This window comes from Barbus barbus, assembly GCF_936440315.1.
Source record: "Barbus barbus genome assembly, chromosome: 36".
Lineage (NCBI taxonomy): Eukaryota > Metazoa > Chordata > Actinopteri > Cypriniformes > Cyprinidae > Barbus > Barbus barbus.
Window position 1 is genome coordinate 18118080 of NC_136714.1, and position 20831 is coordinate 18138910.

The 20831-nt window shown below is 36.2% G+C and overlaps 1 protein-coding gene across 1 annotated transcript in view; it reads right to left on the bottom strand.

Annotated features, from left to right (window-relative positions):
* Nucleotides 1–854: 854 nt before the first annotated feature.
* LOC306856176 (RIMS-binding protein 2-like) overlaps nt 855–20831 on the bottom strand; it is a gene marked incomplete at both ends in the record, with an annotated part of 89755 nt that continues 69778 nt past the window's right edge. Inside the window, 9 exons of the mRNA XM_079395259.1 lie at nt 855–1043; nt 3429–3578; nt 3663–3734; nt 3836–3933; nt 12851–13019; nt 13100–13269; nt 15271–15394; nt 15484–15630; nt 15758–15886. Coding sequence (XP_079251385.1) covers nt 855–1043; nt 3429–3578; nt 3663–3734; nt 3836–3933; nt 12851–13019; nt 13100–13269; nt 15271–15394; nt 15484–15630; nt 15758–15886 — 1248 coding nt within the window. The remainder of the gene's footprint in view (nt 1044–3428; nt 3579–3662; nt 3735–3835; nt 3934–12850; nt 13020–13099; nt 13270–15270; nt 15395–15483; nt 15631–15757; nt 15887–20831) is intronic.

Here is a 20831-nt window from a genome sequence, read left to right on the forward strand (position 1 = left end):
CAGGCAATTCTGTTTGCATTTTTCATCAATTAATATCTTACATTATCCTTCGACTATATTCTGGCCCGCCATCTAGTGGTGACATTTTTTTTGGCCCGATGCCAAACTTACTTGCCGACCCCTGTCTTAGAGCAAGCTAAAGGGAGAGTACTTGGCAAAGACTGATGTATGGCGACATCAGATGTAGGTAATATACTGTACTTACTGAGTTTAGATGAAGGCCACAGCAATGTTTAAAAGGATTTGCTCATAGACTGTTCTGGTCAGTTATGCCATTTTGCACCTTGCGCATCTTTCTATGGAAATACTTATTTTGATAGTGATCCTTTTTGTTTCGGACTAATGCACTTAATATGGTCTGGAGGTTTTTTATCATTCACTGCTATTTGACTGACATTGTCAGACCATATTTAAAGTGCTTTTTGAACTGTTTTTATCACCAAGTGCTATACCAAACTTTAAAATCTATGAGATTAAATATTTCATTCAAAATCCAGCACTTTGATTTGAAATATGGAAATTATAATTGAAGGAATTCCTTAAATATTATTTATATCTCTTTGTCCTCTACATCACAGTATGAATAGATGCTTTCATTCTGACAGCCAATTAGCAAGCTCACTGACATATGAGTGACATCTTTATATATGTCATTCCTTTTCATTTGGATATCAGATCTTTTTCAGAATATGTATATGGCATGTTAATGTGAAAGCTGTTTAGATTTATTTTTGTGTCTGACAAAAAAAATCACTGTAGACTTTTCTGAAACACTGGGGATTGGTGTTTTCCCTTTTGAGAGAGAAATCTGTATGCTGTTTTAGCCATATGAATTTGAAATAAATCTCATACTTTTACTTTGAGAACTTTTTGAGCAGTTTCTTCCCCTTAGAGAGCAGTCCTTTTTTCTTTTTAGATGCCAGGTCTCGTGGACCCCTGGCAGAGCTCAGCGGCCTGAGTGGGACAACGGGAAGCAAAGGACGCACAGTGGGAGAGGCGGGTCTTCCAGGGGCAGGAGCTGGCACTGTACTTTCCACAGGCACCTAATGAAACATCCACGGGGAAGGGAAAATTGTGGGATATTATACAGCAAGAATATATTTTGCCTTATTATCTGCCTTCTTCATACATAACAGTCCAGCTTATGTTCTGAGTTTTAAAACAAATTATTGGCATTCTTCAGACTAGAAGAATGCCAAGGAAGTAAGAGCAAAAATTATATTATTACTCACAGATTGGATCTCTAGAGAAAAGGCAGATAATATGGTTGGTTCCTGAATTAACTTGACTGTTTTATTCAATTTCTTCTTGCCTGCTAATACAGATATGAAATGTGAAAACATTCCTTCATTTAATTTGTGTTTGAATTGTTAGAAACCTCAATGGGTGAGGGGATTTTATATTGTAAAGCGGCATTAAAATAGACAGACCTAACAGCACAAGGATTTCACACAGCACGGGAACCAACTGCAGATACCATACAAGTCTAATGCACTGGCATATTAAGCAGAAAAAGTTTTTTTAAGACAGAAAATGTAAAAAATTTAAAAATTAACAATCATTTGAATGAATAAACATTAATAAAGGAGCAGTTCACCCAAAAATTTTAATTTGCTCACTATCAGGACATTTCAACATATAGATGAGTTTGCTCCTTGATCAGATTTGGGGGAAAAAATAGCGTTAAATCACTTGCTCAGCAGTGAATAGGTGCCGTCAGTAGGACAGTCCAAGGAGCTGATAAAAGCATCACAATAATACACAAGTAATCCACATGACTCCAGTCCATCAATTAATATAAAAAGCTGTGTATTTGTAAGAGACAAATCCATTAAGGCATTTTAACTTTAAACTGTCATTTCTGGCCAAAGGGTCCATAATCCAATAGTAACGCTTCCTCCAGCGAAAAAGTCCATCCCCTGTTGTCTTCTCACATTAAAATCCAGACATATTTGTTTGGAGCTATTTAGTTTTCGTGTGTAAATGGTGCTTGATCTGTGCATTTTTCTCTTCTGACTCGGGCAAGATTACTTTTTCACTGGAGGAAGCAATATTATGGATAGAGGCCTTTTAGCCGGAAGAAATGGATTGACATTAAAATGTCTTGATGGATTTGTTCCAATTTGTTCACATGGAGTCATGTGGATTACTTGTGTATAATTATGCTTTTATCAGCTGTTTGGACAATCATTCTGATGGCACCCATTCACTTTAGAGGATTATCTAAATCTGTTACAGTGAAGAAACAAATTCTTCTACATCTTGGATGGCCGGATGGTGAGTAAATATATTTTCAGCAAATATTAATTTGGAAGTGAACTATTCCTTAAAGCAGATAAATCTAAAACAAAATTTATCTTTAGACGACAACAGATCATTCTTATTCAGCTACATCCCAATGATATAATTTACCCATAAAAATGCATAAAAAATCTGCATAAAGGCTGTGCATTAAATCGCATGCATGAAACTGATCACTGGTATCCCCAGTTGCTCAACTTACCTAGCAAGACAAAAGTCTGCTAGGACAGGAAATGAACAATATTCCTCAGCCTTTTTTTTTTTTTTTGGCAAAGCCGGTGGGGAAAAAAAGGAAATTAGAATGCAGCAACATCATTAAAAAAAAAAAAACATCAATTATGAGGAGAAAAAAACAACAACACCACATACACAAAAACAAACATACGTATTCACTAAATGTCCACTAGCAAAATTACATATTTGTTTCAGTTTTTCATTTATTTCGATTTATTGTAATTACATCATGAATGATATTATTTTAGTCTCTCAGAAAGAGATGGAATGAGTAATATGTTCTGCTAGTTCTTATGATCTGAAAAATAGATTTTTTTGACAATGTGCAATATACAAAAAGAAACAAAGCCTCCTCAAAGAAATACAACATTTGGGGTAATGTAGTTTACTTTTATATAAAAGCTACAGGTCTGTTCTGGAAAAAACAGGCATGCGTCAACTACGTGAGTTTCCAAATCAGTCTTTTAACAGGGTCACAAATTACGAGCCACAGACCCTATGGACTTCACAAAGCACTTTGACTAATGCAAACAGCTTCACTTACGTAGGGTTTGTGTTTCAGTGCAAAAATGCTTTATGCTTTATTCATAGTCTGGTGCAGGAATGGAATTTGGCCTTTTCCACAGTCCTCTGACGACCCTCTACGAACAATTGCTTTCTTAATAGAGTCACGTTCGTACCTGTCTCTCTATGCTCTCAAAAAAGGCTCTGTTTGCAGTGGGCTTTGCTTCTCCCTTTCCTAGAGCAAGAAAGGTTGGACTGGAAATCACCACCACGGTCACATAACGAAAAAACAAACAAGCACAAGAAAACACAGAGACGGCGAGTGGACCAAAACTCAAACGGAGGATGAATGGACACAGGGCCTAGCGCTGAGAACGGCGATGGTGTACCCGTTTGGTCTCTGGGCGTAGTGCCGGTACTGGATTGGGCTCGTCCTGATCGTGGTGGGAGGGCGTGTCCGTCAGATAGACCTCCACGTCATCAGGCACTTCTTCGAGAAAATTGGATGGAACCAAGCCCCGATGTCCATTAAGCTCACCCTGAAAGACAAAAAACAAAACACAATAGTGCTGCATGGCTCAGAATAAAGCAGTGTGAGCAGTCAGCACAACAATGAGACTTACATAATAGAAGCCGTCTTCATCTATATCCCCAAAAACAGCAATGATATCACCAGCACAGAATGTCAGTTCAGCCTGCCACACAAAGCACATAATCAGCAACTCTAAAGACATGCGTATTCAGCAGATTGAGAAACTGATGTGCATAAATACATATATGGGAGTGCGTTTAACACCTCAACATCCACGTTTGGTGAGCTCTCTCTGGGGTCGTAGTCATACAGGGCAACCATTCGTCTTGTGGCCACTGGGTGGCGACCTCTCCTATTTTGTTCTTTTGAAGGAGAGAGAATCAGTTCTTATGTGAGAGAGGCAGGCTATGTTCAAAACAAGATTTAACTGATTGGCATGGTCTAGAAGATAGTTGCTGTTGGTAAAAAAAGTTGCCATGCATTCTATGTATTCAAACAAAGTAAAAAACAAAACATAAATCTGAAATATTTAATAAATATCCTTGTATCTCATTTGGGGTCAGTAAGATTTTTTTTTTAAATAAAAATATTTAGGCTCATTTACACCAAGGATGATAAACTATAACATTTATAGTTATAAATAACAAATAATGTTATTATTACAATAATAACAAATAATAATGTCAGTGTGTGCACTTGCTTGGCCATTTGTAGTTGATAAACAGGAAAGTGGGTTCAAGCGCCAGCAGAAGGCAGTGTAATGGAAGTGGTCTTTAAGAGAAGCAGTCTATCAGCGGAAGTTTAAAATCAGCTCGTAAGTGTATTTACTTGTCTCAGTGTTTAGCGCATTTGCCGTTGCTAGGAAACGCTTATTTTGTTTACTAGGATGAGAGTTGCTGAAATCGCGTTTGGTCTCGTACTGTATCGTGTATCTTGTCAGTGTGTGCACTTGCTTGGCCATTTGTAGTTGATAAACAGGAAAGTGGGTCCAGCTGAATTGAAACGATCATTTGTTAGATTGGTATAATAAAGGTTATTATACCGCGGCAGCGGTCGCGGCAGTCGTCGTGTGAAGCCCTCTTAGTTTTTTTTAGTTTTTTTTGTCTTTTTTTTTTTAATTTTTTTATTAGAATTCAATTAACAGATATACAAACATCACAGTTCGTAAACAAAAAGAACAAACACAATACAAACACAAAGCAGAGCCATCAAATACAAATTAAAATTAAATAATAATAATATTTTCATATTTTCAATTGAAAAGTTTGGAATATATATCAGTTGCTGACATAGCTTTCTTATTTTTTACCAATTTAAGAGACTCAAAATATATTTCAGTTTCAGTTCGGAAGAATTTAAAGCATGGTCTTGATTTAGAAAATTTAGCTTTATGAATATGAAACTTACCTAATAAAATAAAAATATTTACAATATTGCATAAACTTCTATCTCTACAATCAAAATATGTAATAATCTGTTTCCCTTCAAGTGTTATTGAGTGTTTTGTTTTAAAAGCCAGATAACTTTCAACACTTTTCCAAAATGTCATGCAAAATGAACAACTATAAAAAAGATGAGTTAACGATTCTTGTTCTGTCTTGCAGAAACTACAAAGATTATCAACCGGTCTAAATTTTGAAATAAACATATTTGTGGGATATATATTGTGTAATATTTTCAAATGTAATTCCTTAACTTTATTTGTGATACAAAATCTAAAAGGAACAAGCCACGCCTCATGCCAATTAATTTCAGAAAAATGAGAATTCCAGAAAGATTTCCCACGAGGTGTTATTTTCTTTAAATTTAAAAAACATTTTCTGATATGCCTATTAGTACAATTTCTACTCATAATATCCATACCGTTTATATAAAGAGTAAAATTAAAACCGAGAATTTCATTTTGTTTTTTATAACCTTTCATTAGTTCTAATATGCCATTAGGTATAGACTTGAAAACAGAGTTATATTCTTTGAACGTTATTGGGAATGCCTTCTCTTTGAGAAAAGATTCATAATTAAGTAATTGATTATTATCATCAAAAAGGTCTTTTAAAAAGATAATATTTCTATCAATCCATTTCTGCAAATAGAGTGACTTGTTCCCTTTAGTGATGCATTCATTATTCCAGATGATGGACTTGTGTGGAGAGAAGTTGTGCGAATGACAAAGTTTCCAGGCCAGAAGAGCTTGTTGGTAAAATTGGGACAACTTCAGCGGCAATCTTGTAATACTGTAGTTACATTTCAATAAAAATTTTAGGCCTCCTACACTATTATAAATGTTGTTGGGGATAAAGTACCATATGGACTCAGGTGCTTTCAAACATTCCTTCAACCATTTCACCTTAAAGGTATAATTTAAGTCACAAAAGTCCAAAAGTTCAAATCCACCTTCATCCTTAGAACCAGAAAGCACTGCTTTTTTAACATGATGGTGTCTGTTTTTCCATACAAAATTTGTAAATATGGTATTTATATCTTTACATATTGAATCATTAACATCGAGAGAGAGAGAGCAGGATAAACAAATCTTGAAATCCCTTCGGCGAACTGATCTCAGTACAGGAAATCTTTTTGTGGTATTTGGATATAATATCACAGAGCTATCAATATTTTTATAAAGCATTTCCACTATAGATATAAAATTTTGTCCGAAATCAAAAATCTGAAGTGCTTTAAGTAAAAAATAATGTTCTACCGTATCAAATGCTTTATAAAAGTCTAGAAATATTATCAGTGCCTCAGTATTAATGTTATCAGAATAATCCAGCAAGTCGAGAACAAGTCTTATGTTAGAGCTAATGTGACGGTTAGACATAAATCCTGTTTGTGTTTCACTTATTATCTCATGAAGACCCCTTTTTAACCGTTTAGCAAAAATTAACGATAAAATTTTGTAGTCAATATTTAAGAGTGTAATAGGTCTCCAATTTTCTATAATTAAATGATCTTTATCAGGCTTAGGGAGAAGACATATTAAACCTTGCTTCATACTCGAAGACATTTCCTTTTTCAAGATACATTCTTTAAATAAATCAAATATAGGATTTTCAATAATTTCCCAAAAATGCAAATAAAATTCAACTGAAAGCCCATCATTACCCGGCGATTTACCTTTTTTCATTGAACTAACAGCCTCTGAGATTTCCACTTTAGTAATGGGACGTTCGCAATCCAACTTAAACTGTTCAGATATAGTTGGTGTAAATGCTTTAACTAATTCAATAAATGTATCACAATCATCGAATTGAATATTAGACTTATATATATTGCTATAAAATGTACCAACATATTTAGAAATGTCTACAGAATTAGAAGTGATGTTATTATCAATTTTAAGAGTAGTTAAATTATTTCTCTTGCGATTTCGTTTCTCTAAAGCAAAGAAATAACTCGAATTTTTTTCCCCATGCTCCAGCCATTTTGCTCGCGACCTTACAAATGCCCCTTTAGCCATTTCACTATACATATTATCAATTTCCTCTTTTAATTTTTTCATTATAGTTTCTTCTTCCTCTGAAAGATTATTCTTAGTCATTAAAATATTTAGATTATTCATAATACTTATTTCTTTTGCTATATTATTTTTAATTACTTTACTTCGTTTAATTGCTGTTTCTCTAATTTTAAACTTGAAAAATTCCCATTTTTGTATGTGATTCTCTCCATTATTATCAAATATGCTTTTTGCTATTTTTTTTACTAAATCACAAAACTCCTTATCTTTTAATAAATTATTATTGAATTTCCAATAACCACGTATATTACTATTTTGTTGTTTTGTTCCTGCTAAATGAATTGAAATTACTTTATGATCAGAAAATGGAGCATAGCTATGTGATGATTCTGCTACAAATTGCAGACAAGAGGGAGATACAAGCCATAGATCAATTCTAGACTGAGAGGATCTACTAACATTGCTCCAGGTAAATTCGTTAATATCAGGGTTTAGAAAACGCCAAACATCTATAACTGCCAGTTGTTCACATATGTATGCAGTACTTTTGAATCTCGAATGTGGAGTTAATCTTACAGGTACTCTATCTACAAGATCATCTGGAGCATCATTATAGTCACCTCCAATAATCAAATGTGCCTCCTTATATTTGTTTTTAAAGGCTTCAAGTTTCAAACAAAGTTGTACAAACATTACTTTTGCTTGAGCTGTATTGTTATAGTTATATAAATTACAAACTATAAAGAAGGAATTATCTAATTTGAAAACCAAGATTATCCATCTACCCTCATTTGAGGTCGCTGATTCAATGATATCTCCTTTAAATTTATTAAGCAGAATGGCGACACCTGCTGATTGTTGAGAGGCATGACAAAAATAACATATATCACCCCACTGTGCTCTCCAAAACTTCACATCATCTTCCACCGAATGAGTCTCTTGTAAAAAAATTAAATCAGCATTCTTCCGTCTACTAAATAAAAACATTGATTTCCTCTTGGTGTTATCGCGAATACCTCTAACATTCAAAGATATTATTTTTAAGGAACCAAAACAGAAGTCTGTCATAATACAAACAAAGAAAATTAAAGAACTGGATGTTTGAAAAGTTATGAGAACTAGTTAAGGAAAAACGGGGGGAAAAAAAAACAACAACCTGAGATAAAAGTATAAAGATTAGCTTACCTCAAGTAGAAAACTCTGAACACAAGTACCTTAATAAACTCCTAAATATTTTAACGATTGGAGTAAACATATTGCTCTTTTAACTGCCTACAAGAAGAGCAAATTAACCTATGATCGTGTGACAGCATTTGCTTAAATTGAACCTCACATTAAGGGAAGTTTAACAAGTTATGCGGTGTGTCTCACACCGTTAATGACGACATCAGGACCCTGCCATTTCGTTTTCTTTCCGTCAGCACGCGCTTGCTTCACAAGAGGCCACAGTTTATTTCTGCATTGCCTCTCCAGTTGGGTTAAATCTTCCGTCATCCGAAGGTTCTTTTTCTTCATGACATCAGAGTTGAAAGAAGCTCTCCAAAGTTTGAATCTGAAATTGCGCATGGTGAACTGAATGATGATTGGACGTGTGCTTTTATCCTCTCTCGGGCGTCCGACCCTGTGCACAGTGTCCACCATGAAACCAAGCTTGCTCTTTTCCTCTGGAATGATTTCCGCAATAATCTCCATCACCTCCTTCCTCACATCTTCGTTGCTACTCTCCGGAAGATTCAGAAGACGAAGATTCCACCTCCTACTGTACCGCTCCGAATCTTCTTGTCTCTCCCTCACGATAGTCATCTGATCACTCATCGTTTTTACTGCATCCTCAGTACCTTTCCATTGGATTTCTAGCCCTTTCACATTTTCTTGCACTTTAGCAATTTCAGCTGTGTTTTTCATGACCATTTCTTCAAACTTCAAAAACCGGTCGTTTAAGCCATTAATGGCTTTTAGGATGTCAGCATTTGAAACTGCTTCCTCTTCTTTGGTAACGTTACAAACTTTCTTAGGATTTGGGCTTTTTGTGGGAGTATCAGGAAGAGGTGTACATAAACCGGAGAACGAACTTACAGCTTCTACATCCATTATCAAGCCTTCCTTCCTCACCTTCTTGGCATCTCTCTTTGACATCGTAGCACACTTGCGCACGTGTTCTGGTTTAGCACTTTGGTTAACAACAAGCAAAAGGTCTTTTATTCAAGCGAAATAACTTCCTAGATGCAAGAGCAATGATCCACTCCTTCATTTATCAATAATAAAGTCTCAAAAATACAGTTAAAATCATTGGTGCTCGGTCAGAGTCCCGGAGCTCAGAATACACCGTCTACACCGGTCGCCATCTTGGACCAACCATCGTGAAGCCCTCTTAGTGTGAAGACCAAAGAGTGTAAAGACCATCGACTCTACCGTGCGACTCCACCGGGCAGGGACACCGGCAAGGGATAGTAGTAGCTTTTTATTTAATTTTTTCATTGATATGTTTATTATTGAAATGTTGTTGTTATATGCATGTGTTAATTTGATTTAATTTCTTTATTTTCTTAAATATGTGGGTAGATAGTATTTATAGAGTTGTAACTTTTTAGTTTTAGTTACTTTTTCTTATTTGTAAGTCGCTTTGGACAAAAGCGTCTGCTAAATGACAAAAGTAAAGTAAGTAAAAGTATTTAAAAAATCTAATTGTAAAATAATAGAGAAGGCCAGATAGCTATAACAATAACAGGGAGGAACAATATAATTGGAATCACATAAGGGTGGGCGATATACCAGTAGATGCAATTAACCAGTAGAGATTTGTCAGCTGGCAGAGATTTTCTACTATTAGGTGCGTTCGACTTGAAGCACGGCTACAGACGGTGGTCAGCGAGAGTAGCCGCTTGCAGTCAGGGGCGGAGTTGAAAACGGAGTCGTCAAGTCGGACACTTCGGGGCTCTCGTAGTTTGCTGCATCTACCTCAGTCATGGCAGATCACGTGGCGTTTGCTTGCTTTATTGCAGACGAACTGGAAGCTATAGAAATGCCGTTATTATTGTATGAAATTGAGCACAATGAGCAACGAAAGTAAGTAAAGGTTCAATGTAATAAGTATTGTTTTTATATATCCAAAGGGACGGGACCATACCCAACACCAGTGTGACTCGTTATTTCTAATACTAACCAATCAATGCAATTACACTTAACAATTTTCATTAGAAGTGATTCTTTTTTTATTACTATGTTGGTTTATGTTTTAATAAACCTTTAAGATGTATGTAATATTTTGAAAGGGTGTCAACAGAAACAAGTTTTAAGTAAATAAACAGAACATATTGAAAATTTGACTTGTGCAGTATGATTCATTATGTGTGTTTTTGCTACTGCAACTTAATAAAAATAATCTATGAAGATAATAATTGTATGTACTAAATGTGGTTTTCATTACAGATAAAAGAATTAGGATGTTACATATTTGTTTACTTATTTTACTATTTCTCCAGTTAGGTAAGCACGTTTTAGTAAGACAAAACACCATGAACATTCATACGTGAACACCATGAACAGGCCTACGGATAAGCCCAATTTATTTGCCTTTCTATTATGATTTATACCAGCTTATGAAAGTGATCTGAATGTTGTATTAAGTTGACATCCAACCAGAGTTGTTGGCAGTAATCACATGCAAGTGAAGATGGATGAACCCAGCAACTAGACAATTAGTATCAATCAGAATCCATGATGACCACATTATATTAAAAGTCTGTAAGATTGACATTTGATTTATTCCATAAAAAAACGATTATCTAAATAGGTTATGCAGCTTAATAATGTAAAGGGTCTGTATGAAAAAGGTCCAAAATAAACCTATGCACAAAACCTATATAAACGAATTAACAAAAAGTGATTGCAGTAAAAATAATTGTAATCTTTTAATAAACATGATATACGAGATGAAGATGACATGAAAAGTTAATTTATTTTTATTTTTATTTTTTTGAAAATCCGTATATGAGCATTAGTGGGACTGAAGTTGTCAGAAAAAACCCGAAATACACGTCGTTGTTGTCATGTGGTGAATTTGGCCAATCGTGAAACAGCTGTGTCATCATCAGCGCTCCCGCAGTCGCTCTGGAGAAATTGCGCCGGCTGAGTCAGCCGGCTGCTCTCGAAACGCTATCGCGGTACTTTGATGCCACACGTGACAGTGACGTGTGTTCGGCGCCGGTTCAAGTCGGACTAAATTTCTAACCGGCATGCACTGCTTCAAGTCAGTCGCCGATCGGACTGCTAAGTGCTGCATGAAGTCGAACGCACCTATTGTCTCTATCGCGGTTACACACTCATGTGACGTTGATGTGCTATGTGGTCACGAAAACGTATAGTTTTCATGCATTTTTAAGCATTGTGGTTTAACAAAACAAGTGATTTTAAGCCATTGAAATACAATTAGCAGCAAAAGAGAACTAATTTCCCTATATGCACGCTGTCTGAGAACCGTTTCTGAGTCCTAAAGTCATTTCTGGTGCTCATAAAGCACGGTAGTATTGAACTGAGTTATTTTTGGTGCTTTATAGGCCTTGAACAGTTAAATATACACTTTTATGTGTCAAAATGCCTGTTTTTGCAAGCATCCTTGTAAACAGCAAACAGCTGAGAAAGAAAACACGTGTAGCACAGTGGCGTGCGGTGGTGTTTTAAAATGAAGAGGCAGTTTTATATAGCGATATGTATGTGTATGTGCGTGTGTGTGTCCCTATTACACAATGTTGTCACATTTTCCTGGGTAAATAAATATGACATAAAAAAGAGAACAAATATAATTATATTTTGTATTTTATTAATATTATTTTTTATTTTATTGAATCATTTTAATACTAATTATACATTTCATAGTGTTTTTATGCATTTTTATATTTATTTCAAAATAATAACTAAAGGCAGTAACAATTTGAACAATATTCTGGAAACAATAAGGTTTCATTATTTAACTACTTTAGTTAACATGAACTAAGAATAAACAATAGCCTACTTCTACAGCATTTATTAATCTTAGTTAATATGAATTTCAACATTTACTAATGCATTATTAAAATCAAAACATTTGTTTGTTAACAAGCCTCCGCTGTAACTTTACCTGCGGGTGTCGCTGTTTGACAGTGTTACTTTATAAAAAACGAGTGATTTATTCTTTTAATGCCAGATTTAGTAATATTTGCGATTAATTTTTGTAATATCGATTATTTTCGATATTATCGATTATTTTTGACAGCAGTATATTGGATCTGGGCAGCTCTTAAAGTGACAGCAGTCTAATATTCCTACTGTCTGTCATTCATGTTTATCAAACAACAAAAGTGAGATCATCTCTCACTGCTCTTGACTTAATCACTTTTGTAACTTTAGTAAGAAGAAATACATATTTAATTTACACAGTGAATAATATGCAGTGTTTTATACGTTTAATTACTTATACAGTGTATGTAGCATTTCTTATTTATTTGCTCCACTGTAGTTTTTTGTCCTATTCCTTGTAATTAGTTTTTTATTCTTATTTAATCACTGACCGTTTACTTGTCTTCAGTGAGCTTGAGTTTTTTTTTTTATTATTATAAATTTCATAATTCTTGTCACCAGTGTCAAGATGACAAAAATACTAGCATAAATAAAGACCTTATTTACAGCAAAAATAACTATATCATGATAAATAAATACTCATATCATGATATAAGATTTTTGGCATATCGCCCACTCTTACATTCACAGCAATATTTTTTTCAGCTCATAAAGATAAATACATTAGCAAAGTTTGCAAATTTTGTGACATGGAAAACACCTACCTATTCTGTCTACAGGAGTGTTGAGAGGGAGGAATCCCTGTTTCATGAGCTGCTCCATAGTTTCATCATCCTCGGCACGGATTTCCGACACCATGTTACAGGGAATAAGTCCAGACCTGCCCCGGATCTCCCCACGATAAAAGCCATCATTATCCTTATCCCCATACACCTTAAACACACAGACAGAAGGATGCTGAAACAATGGGTGGGCTATTTAACAACAGATTATTAAATCCAACTGAGCGGTACCTTGATTATCTGTCCCTCTTTAAAAGGGAGCTCCTCATCAGCTGCGTCAGGGTTAGGGGACATGGAGAGAGGGTCATAGTCGAAGAGCGCCACAAAGATTCGAAACGGATCCTCCTGCTCAGACTCATCATAGTACGGGGGAGAGCGGCAGCTTCTGTCCCGGTATCCATCTAAAATGAAAAAGATGGGTAAAAACCAAGATGTCTAATAGGCAGGATTAATTGGCACTATGTTACCCCTTACATGGATAGCCTAGTCCTGCAGTGTAATATTTTTACATAACCATTTTTATAATTATTGTATATTTACTATCTATTAATTGAGGGATTACATGTCAAAAATATATAAAAGTTTGAAGTTGGCATGATTTTTGAAAGAAGCCTCTCGTGCTCCCAAAGGCTGCATTTCTTTGATCAAAACCAGTAAAATTGCTTCATATTATTATAATTGAGACTGTTTTCTATTCTATTATATATTTTTAAATGTAATTTATTCCTGTGATGCAAAGATGAATTATTAGCATCCATTAATCCAGTCTTCTTAAACCAGGATTCTTTGGAAATAAATATGAAGTTCAAAAGCATTTATTTGAAATAGAAATCTTTAGTAACAAATATCTTTACTCTCACTCTTGTTCAATTTAATGCATCATTGCTAAACATTGCAAAGTATAATTTTTTTTCTTTAAAAAAATCATATATTAATATATACTGTACAAATTTTATGTTATTTGATGTTATTTAGATATTGTAAACTACCCAAATATAGCTGTCCACTTATCCTGGAATACAAAACAATATACAATATGCATTTCTTTATAGTTCAAGCATTCAAGACTTTTTAAAGATGAGCATACAAACATCCAAAGGATTTTCTAAAGCAAGTAATTAACAGCATACATGTTCTTGTCTCTGTATGTTACAAAAGACAATATGAATAAGCATGCAATTCAGTCCAACGGAGTGAAATTCCTCTCCATACTTGCGCAATCCATTTATTTGCCAAACACATCTTGGGTGGGTTGAAGAAAACAGACATTTCTTACAGTAATGTGATGGTTATGATGTGTGTCACTGTTTGTGTTTGCCAGTGTGTGGGTGTGTGGTGATTGGGAGTGAAGCACCCATATGGCAGCCAATTACAGATGAGCAGCAAGCCAAACATGAAGCTCCTGACAGGCACACACACAGACAGACAGACAGACAGACAGAGAGAGAGGGAGAAGAAGAGGGGGAGCACACGCAGTCTGAGCTACTGTAACCATGCAGAGTTCTGGATCCGAGAAAGACCCATCAGATGGAGCACATTAGCCCCGGATAAAACTACACCTGTTTCCTTTTGTCCCTGCCGCAATTACGAAGCTGTGCTCGATTGTGACTCCAACATGCCCAATGTGCATTCCACAGAGTTGCCTTTGCAGTCGATGCCAAGGAACCGTTTGTGTTCTCTTCCTGGTCAACCGTTACCTACATACATATTCAGTGGCATTCGTTCGGTGCGAGATGCCACCCTTTAACTTTCACCATTCAGTCATGCATGGCCAAAGTAAAAGTATGATTGTGGTCAGGTTGAAAAAGAGGAGGGGTTTGGCAGGCATCCATTGGTGGGGCAGTGCAAAGGGGGAGGAGCATTCTCTGTGCAAACATGTCGCTACTGGCGCTATCTTACAGCACCACTTCCAACACAAGCGTCCATCTCGGTGCAGTCCAGTGCAGTTCATGCGTTTGGCCATTTTCTTTCTCCTCGGACCTCACTCTAAATGCACGTACCATAAAGAGGCCTGCGTCCCCCGTGCCTTCGGGAGGACCATGTCCTGTGTCGCGCTACACTGCCATAGTAATCATCCTCCTTGACGGGAGAGAGGTTCCCTTCACTGTTACTCTCAGTGGTTATCTCTGAGGGAAACACCAATCAGAGAGTCGTTATACCATGCGAAGGCTGTTCTGCGTCAACCTGCCCAGGCTGGAGACGCCTAACTACTCTGGCATGTAATCGATTTAAAGATTCAGAGAGGGTTATAATGATTGAAAGCAACAGGATATGGTTATGGTTGGAACACACAGTGGCAGTCTGGCACACATTGACAAGCTAATGAACAGTTCAGACAGAGAAAATGTGGAGCAGGAGGACAGACAGGCCCTGAACGCACGTCTCAGACTCCTGTCTCTTACTGGGAAAGCACTGACCAATGGATGGGACCGTGAGGGGTCGGCGCTGAGGTTGAGGACCTCTGGGAGATGGCTTCCGGTATGATTCCCGATCCAGCTGACTCCTAGATGGAGTGCTGCCTCCGGTCTTGAATCGGGAAGAAACCAAACTAGTTAAAGCCATGCAAACCAAGATGTCATTGGGGTATTGTGAGATGTCTTCCCTTTTTGAAATACCTTGAGTGCATTGTGGGAGTTTCGTCGCCTGCCTTCTTCATGCCGCATTTCAGAATACAACTCCTCCTCGTCCTCTTCCATGATGTCCGAGAGGTCCGAGCCTCGACTGCTCTCTGTATGATACTCTTCGCTGTGACTGTAATGAGACTGTGAAATGCAGGTTGTGAGAAAAAATGAAAACATAAGATAATACAACACACCTAAACATTCAATGCTGACATTTGCCTCTTATGCCTGTTATTGTATGGTGAGGCAATCACTTCAACTGCCATACCTGCCTGCCCAGCTCTGAGCCCCTGAGGAAGTCATCCACAGATGCTCCTCTTCTGCGGGCCTGATAGCTTTCCTCATCCTCTTCCTCATCTGAATTTTGAGAGTGAAAGCCCTGGCTTCTCCTCTCCGTCTAAATATATTAAAGTACTTTCAGAAATCTTAATAAAAGAAATCTGACGGTTATGCTGAGGTTAAGTACTGACAAGAAAGCTAATCTTCTGTATGTTCATTAACTCTTTAAAAGAGTTCTCATTTGCACATATTAACCCTAGAATGCATAAAGGGTCAAAACTGACCCGATAGGGTGTTATGATAATTTTTCAATAAAATTATTTGATTAATTTGTATTTCTCATAGATGTTGTATGTAAGCCTCAGCAAAAATTTTACATATTTGTTAATCATAGTATCAAAAAAAACCTACCCCTAGTCTTTGAAAAGGGGGTCAGAATGACATGTATATATTTCCTATGGAATTCTAACTCCCAATAATAATAATAATAATGATAATAATAATAATAATGCATTCTTTGATAAAAAGTTGTTTCTGTTCACAAAATGATCTAAAGATATTTATATATTATTTTTTACAGATTTTCTAAATAACCTATAAATAAAATAAACTTTAAATAAAAAGACAGCAAATTCTCACATAAACACATTATTTTAGTTATAATGTTAAATTTAATGTTTTATTGTAAATATACATGGAAAAGAACAAATGAACATTACTGAAACATTTAAACATATATAATCAAATGAATAATTCTGTAAGTACATAATTTCATTACACTTAAAGGGATAGTTCACCACAAAAACATTTAAATACTGTCATAATTGAATCACCCTCATGGAGTTTCAAATGCATTAGACTTTGGTTAATCTTATAAAAAAATAAGATATTTTTAATGAAACCTGAGAGGTTTCTGTGCCTCCATTCAAAGTCCAGATAAACAAAACTTAGAATATCCAAAAAGGTCTTAAAGTTGTTGTAAAATGAATCCATATGTATTGAGTGCATTAATCTTGTGAAGAGATATGACTGCTTTATATGATGAATTTTCTTTTTGGACGAACTATCCTTTTAAAGATTAAAAAAATTATGTGTATATATATATATATACATATACATACACACACACACACACAGTATATATATATATATATATATATATATATATTTTTTTTTTTTTTTTTTTTTTTTTTTTGGGTGTAACAGTTCACAAAATTCACGGTTAGGTTTGATACGACACAGTGGTGTCACGGTTCGGTACGTTTCGATACGGGGGCGGGGCAGTGTTGCAGCATCGCAATGTTGGAAATATTTCTGTTTTAAACCATGAAGGTAAGCCAATGGATATCGCAAAAGCACGCGTTTGCACACGTGCAAACTTTGCGCAAGATTTATGCTGGTGAACATCTTAATCTCAGTCAAGTCACTATAAGCAAAAAGTGAAAGTAAAAACGGAATGAAGGAGTAATGACGAAGCTTTCGGTATCTGACGCCGCTTATTCTCTCAGAGACAAATAGAGAGGAATCTACTTCAACATATGTGACCCTGGACCACAAAACCAGTCTTAAGACCCTGGGGTATATTTGTAGCAATAGCCAAAAATACATTTTATGGGTCAAAATGATCAATTTTTCTTTTATGCCAAAAATCATTAGGATATTAAGTAAAGATCATGTTCCATGAAGATATTTTGTAAATTTCCTACCGTAAATATATCAAAACTTTTTTTGCACCCTCAGATTACAGATTTTCAAATAGTTGTATCTCAGCCAAATATTGTCCTATCCTAACAAACCATACATGGTAATCTTATTTATTCAGCTTTCAGATAATGTATAAATCTCATTTTCAAAAAATTGACACTTATGACTGGTTTTGTGGTCCAGGGTCACATATGCTGATAAAGATATAGCCTAAAGCTTTCCTTTATATTTCTCTTGTGGCCCGTAAATAGGCTACTGAAGAAAAGAAAATGAGAAGAAACATATTTTGTGTTAAACAGGTTGTTTTTGAAGGTCGGTGCTTGAAATAAAAGCTTTTTATTTCATTGATTTTTATTGATGACTGCAGTGTTAATATTTTTATTATAGGACTATAATTCATTGTAGGTAGCCATAGCCTATAGCCTATAATAGGCCTGTTTTAAAAGACCTTTTATAAAACATTTTAATTGAGAAGTAAATAGCCTAATCTTATCCTCGCAGCGCGTCAGTTATGCAGTAATTATTGATGGGCAAATTAATTGTACTTTTAATTTAATAATAAAAGTAACTTCATAGTAATAATAGGCCTAATAAAAATAAGAATGTAACAGGCCTACATTAATTGGAAATGCCAAATACTCTTAATATTGCCAATAATTGATGTTTTTGACAATATCTTTGGCTATCGCTGATACAAGATCATCGTCTTTCGACGCACCCCAGCAAGGGGAGGTTATCTCGGGGCAGACAGCACGTTGCCTGTTACGTCGTTTGGGCTGCATTGTTGAGCGCAGTTGCACTGATATTTCACACATATTTACTGAGATTTAAGCTCTTTTATTCTCCAAACGTAATAGGATTAGTACAACGAATCGTTCGGTTTGTAATGCGTACTGAACCAAAAGCCTCGTACCGAACACGCGTATCGTTACACTCCTAATATATATATATACACATACACACACACATACACATATAGAATACAAAGAATGGCGAGATCTGTAATTTTCATCGTAGGTACACCTCAGCTGTGAGAGACCGAATATAAAAAATAAAAAAATCCAGAAAATCACATTGTATGATTTTTTAATAATTGATTTCCATTTTATTGCATGAAATAAGTATTTGAGACAACAGAAAAATAGAACTTAATATTTGGTAAAGAAACCTTTGGTTACAATTACAGAGGTCAGATGTTTCCTGTAGTTCTTGACCAGGTTTGCACACAGGGGAGCAGCAGGGATTTTGGCCCACTCCTCTATAGAGGTCTTCTCCAGATCTTTCAGGTTTTGGGGCTGTCACTGGGCAACACGGAGTTTCAGCTCCCTCCATAGATTCTCTATTGTGTTCAGGTCTGGAGACTGGCTAGGCCACTCCAGGACCTTGAAATGCTTCTTACGGAGCCACTCCTTAGTTGCCCTTGCTGTGCGTTTGGGTCATTGTCATGCTGGAAGACCCAGCCACGACCCATCTTCAATGCTCTTACTGAGGGAAGGAGGTTGTTGCCCAAAATCTCACGATACATGGCCCCATCCATCCTCCCCTCAATACGGTGCAGTCGTCCTATCCCCTTTGCAGATAAGCACCTCCAAAGCATGATGTTTCCACCCCCATGCTTCACGGTTGGGATGGTGTTCTTGGGATTGTACTCATCCTTCTTCCTCCAAACACAGCGAGTGGAGTTTATACCAAAAAGTTCTATGTTGGTCTCATCCGACCACATGACTTACTTCCATGCCTCCTCTGGATCATCCAGATGGTCTTTGGCAAATTCAGACGGGCCTGAACATGTGCTGGCTTGACCAGGGGGACCTTGCACGCGCTGCAGGATTTTATTCCATGACGGTGTAGTGTAACTAATGGTAACCGTTGAGACTGTGGTCCCAGCTCCCTTCAGGTCATTGACCAGGTCCTCCCGTGTAGTTCTAGGCTGATCCCTCACCTTTCTCAGGATCATTGATACTCCACGAGGCAAGATCTTGCATGGAGCCCCAGTCCGAGGGAGATTGACAGTCATCTTGAATTTCTTCCATTTTCTAATAATTGCGCTACAGTTGTTGCCTTCTCACCAAGCTGTTTGCCTATTGTCCTGTAGCCCATCCCAGCCTTGTGCAGATCTACAATTTTGTCCCTAGTGTCCTTAGACAGCTCTTTGGTCTTGCCCATAGTGGAGAGGTTGGAGTCTGATTAATTGAATGTGTAAACAGGTGTCTTTTATACAGGTAACGAGTTCAAACAGGTGCAATTAATACAGGTAACGAGTGGAGGATAGAAGGGCTTCTTAAAGACAAACTAACACGTCTGTGAGATCCAGAATTATTGCTCGTTGGTAGGTGATCAAATACTTATTTCATGCAATAAAATGGAATTATTTAAAAATCATACAATGTGATTTTCTGGATTTTTTTTATTATATTCTGTCTCTCACAGTTGAGGTGTACCTACGATGAAAATTACAGATCTCTCTATTCTTTGTAAGTGGGAAAACATGAAAAATCGGCACTGTATCCAACCTTATTTGCCCCACTGTGTGTGTGTGTGTGTGTGTATATATATATATATATATATATATATATATATATATATATATATATATATATATATAATATATATAGGATGAGTTCAAAAACTGAAGTTTCCACAGTCAGTGATGATTTGGGCTGCCATGTCATCTGCTGGTTGGTCTACTGTGTTTTCTGAAGTCCACAGTCAACACAGCCATCTACCAGGAAATTTTAGAGCACTTCATGCTTCCTTCTGCTGACAAGCTTAATGGAGATGCTGATTTCATTTTCCAGCAGGATTTATCTGCCCACACTGCCAAAGGTACCAAAAGCTGGTTCAGTGATCATGGTGTTACTGTGCTTGATTGGCCAGCAAACTTGCCTGACCTGAACCTCATAGAGAATCTATAGGGTATTGTTAAGAGGAAGATGAGAGACACCAGACCCAACAATGCAAATGACCTGAAGGCCGCTATCAAAGCAACCTGGGTTTCCATTACACCTGAGCAGTGTCACAGGCTGATTGCCTCCATGCCACGCCGCATTGATGCAGTAATTTATGCAAAAGAAGGCCCAACCAAGTATTGAGTGCATAGACATGAACATACTTTTCAGAAGCCTGACATTTCTGTTTAAAATATCCTTTTTTTATTGACCTTATGTAATATTCTAATTTTATGAGACACTGAATTTTGGGTTTTCATTATCTGTAAGCCATAATCATCAAAATTTCAAGAAATAAAGTTTTGAAATATTTCACTCTGTGTAATAAATCTATATAATATATGGGTTTCACTTTCTGAAATGAGTGACAATAAATATTGACCTTTTTCATGATATTCTAATTTTTTTTAG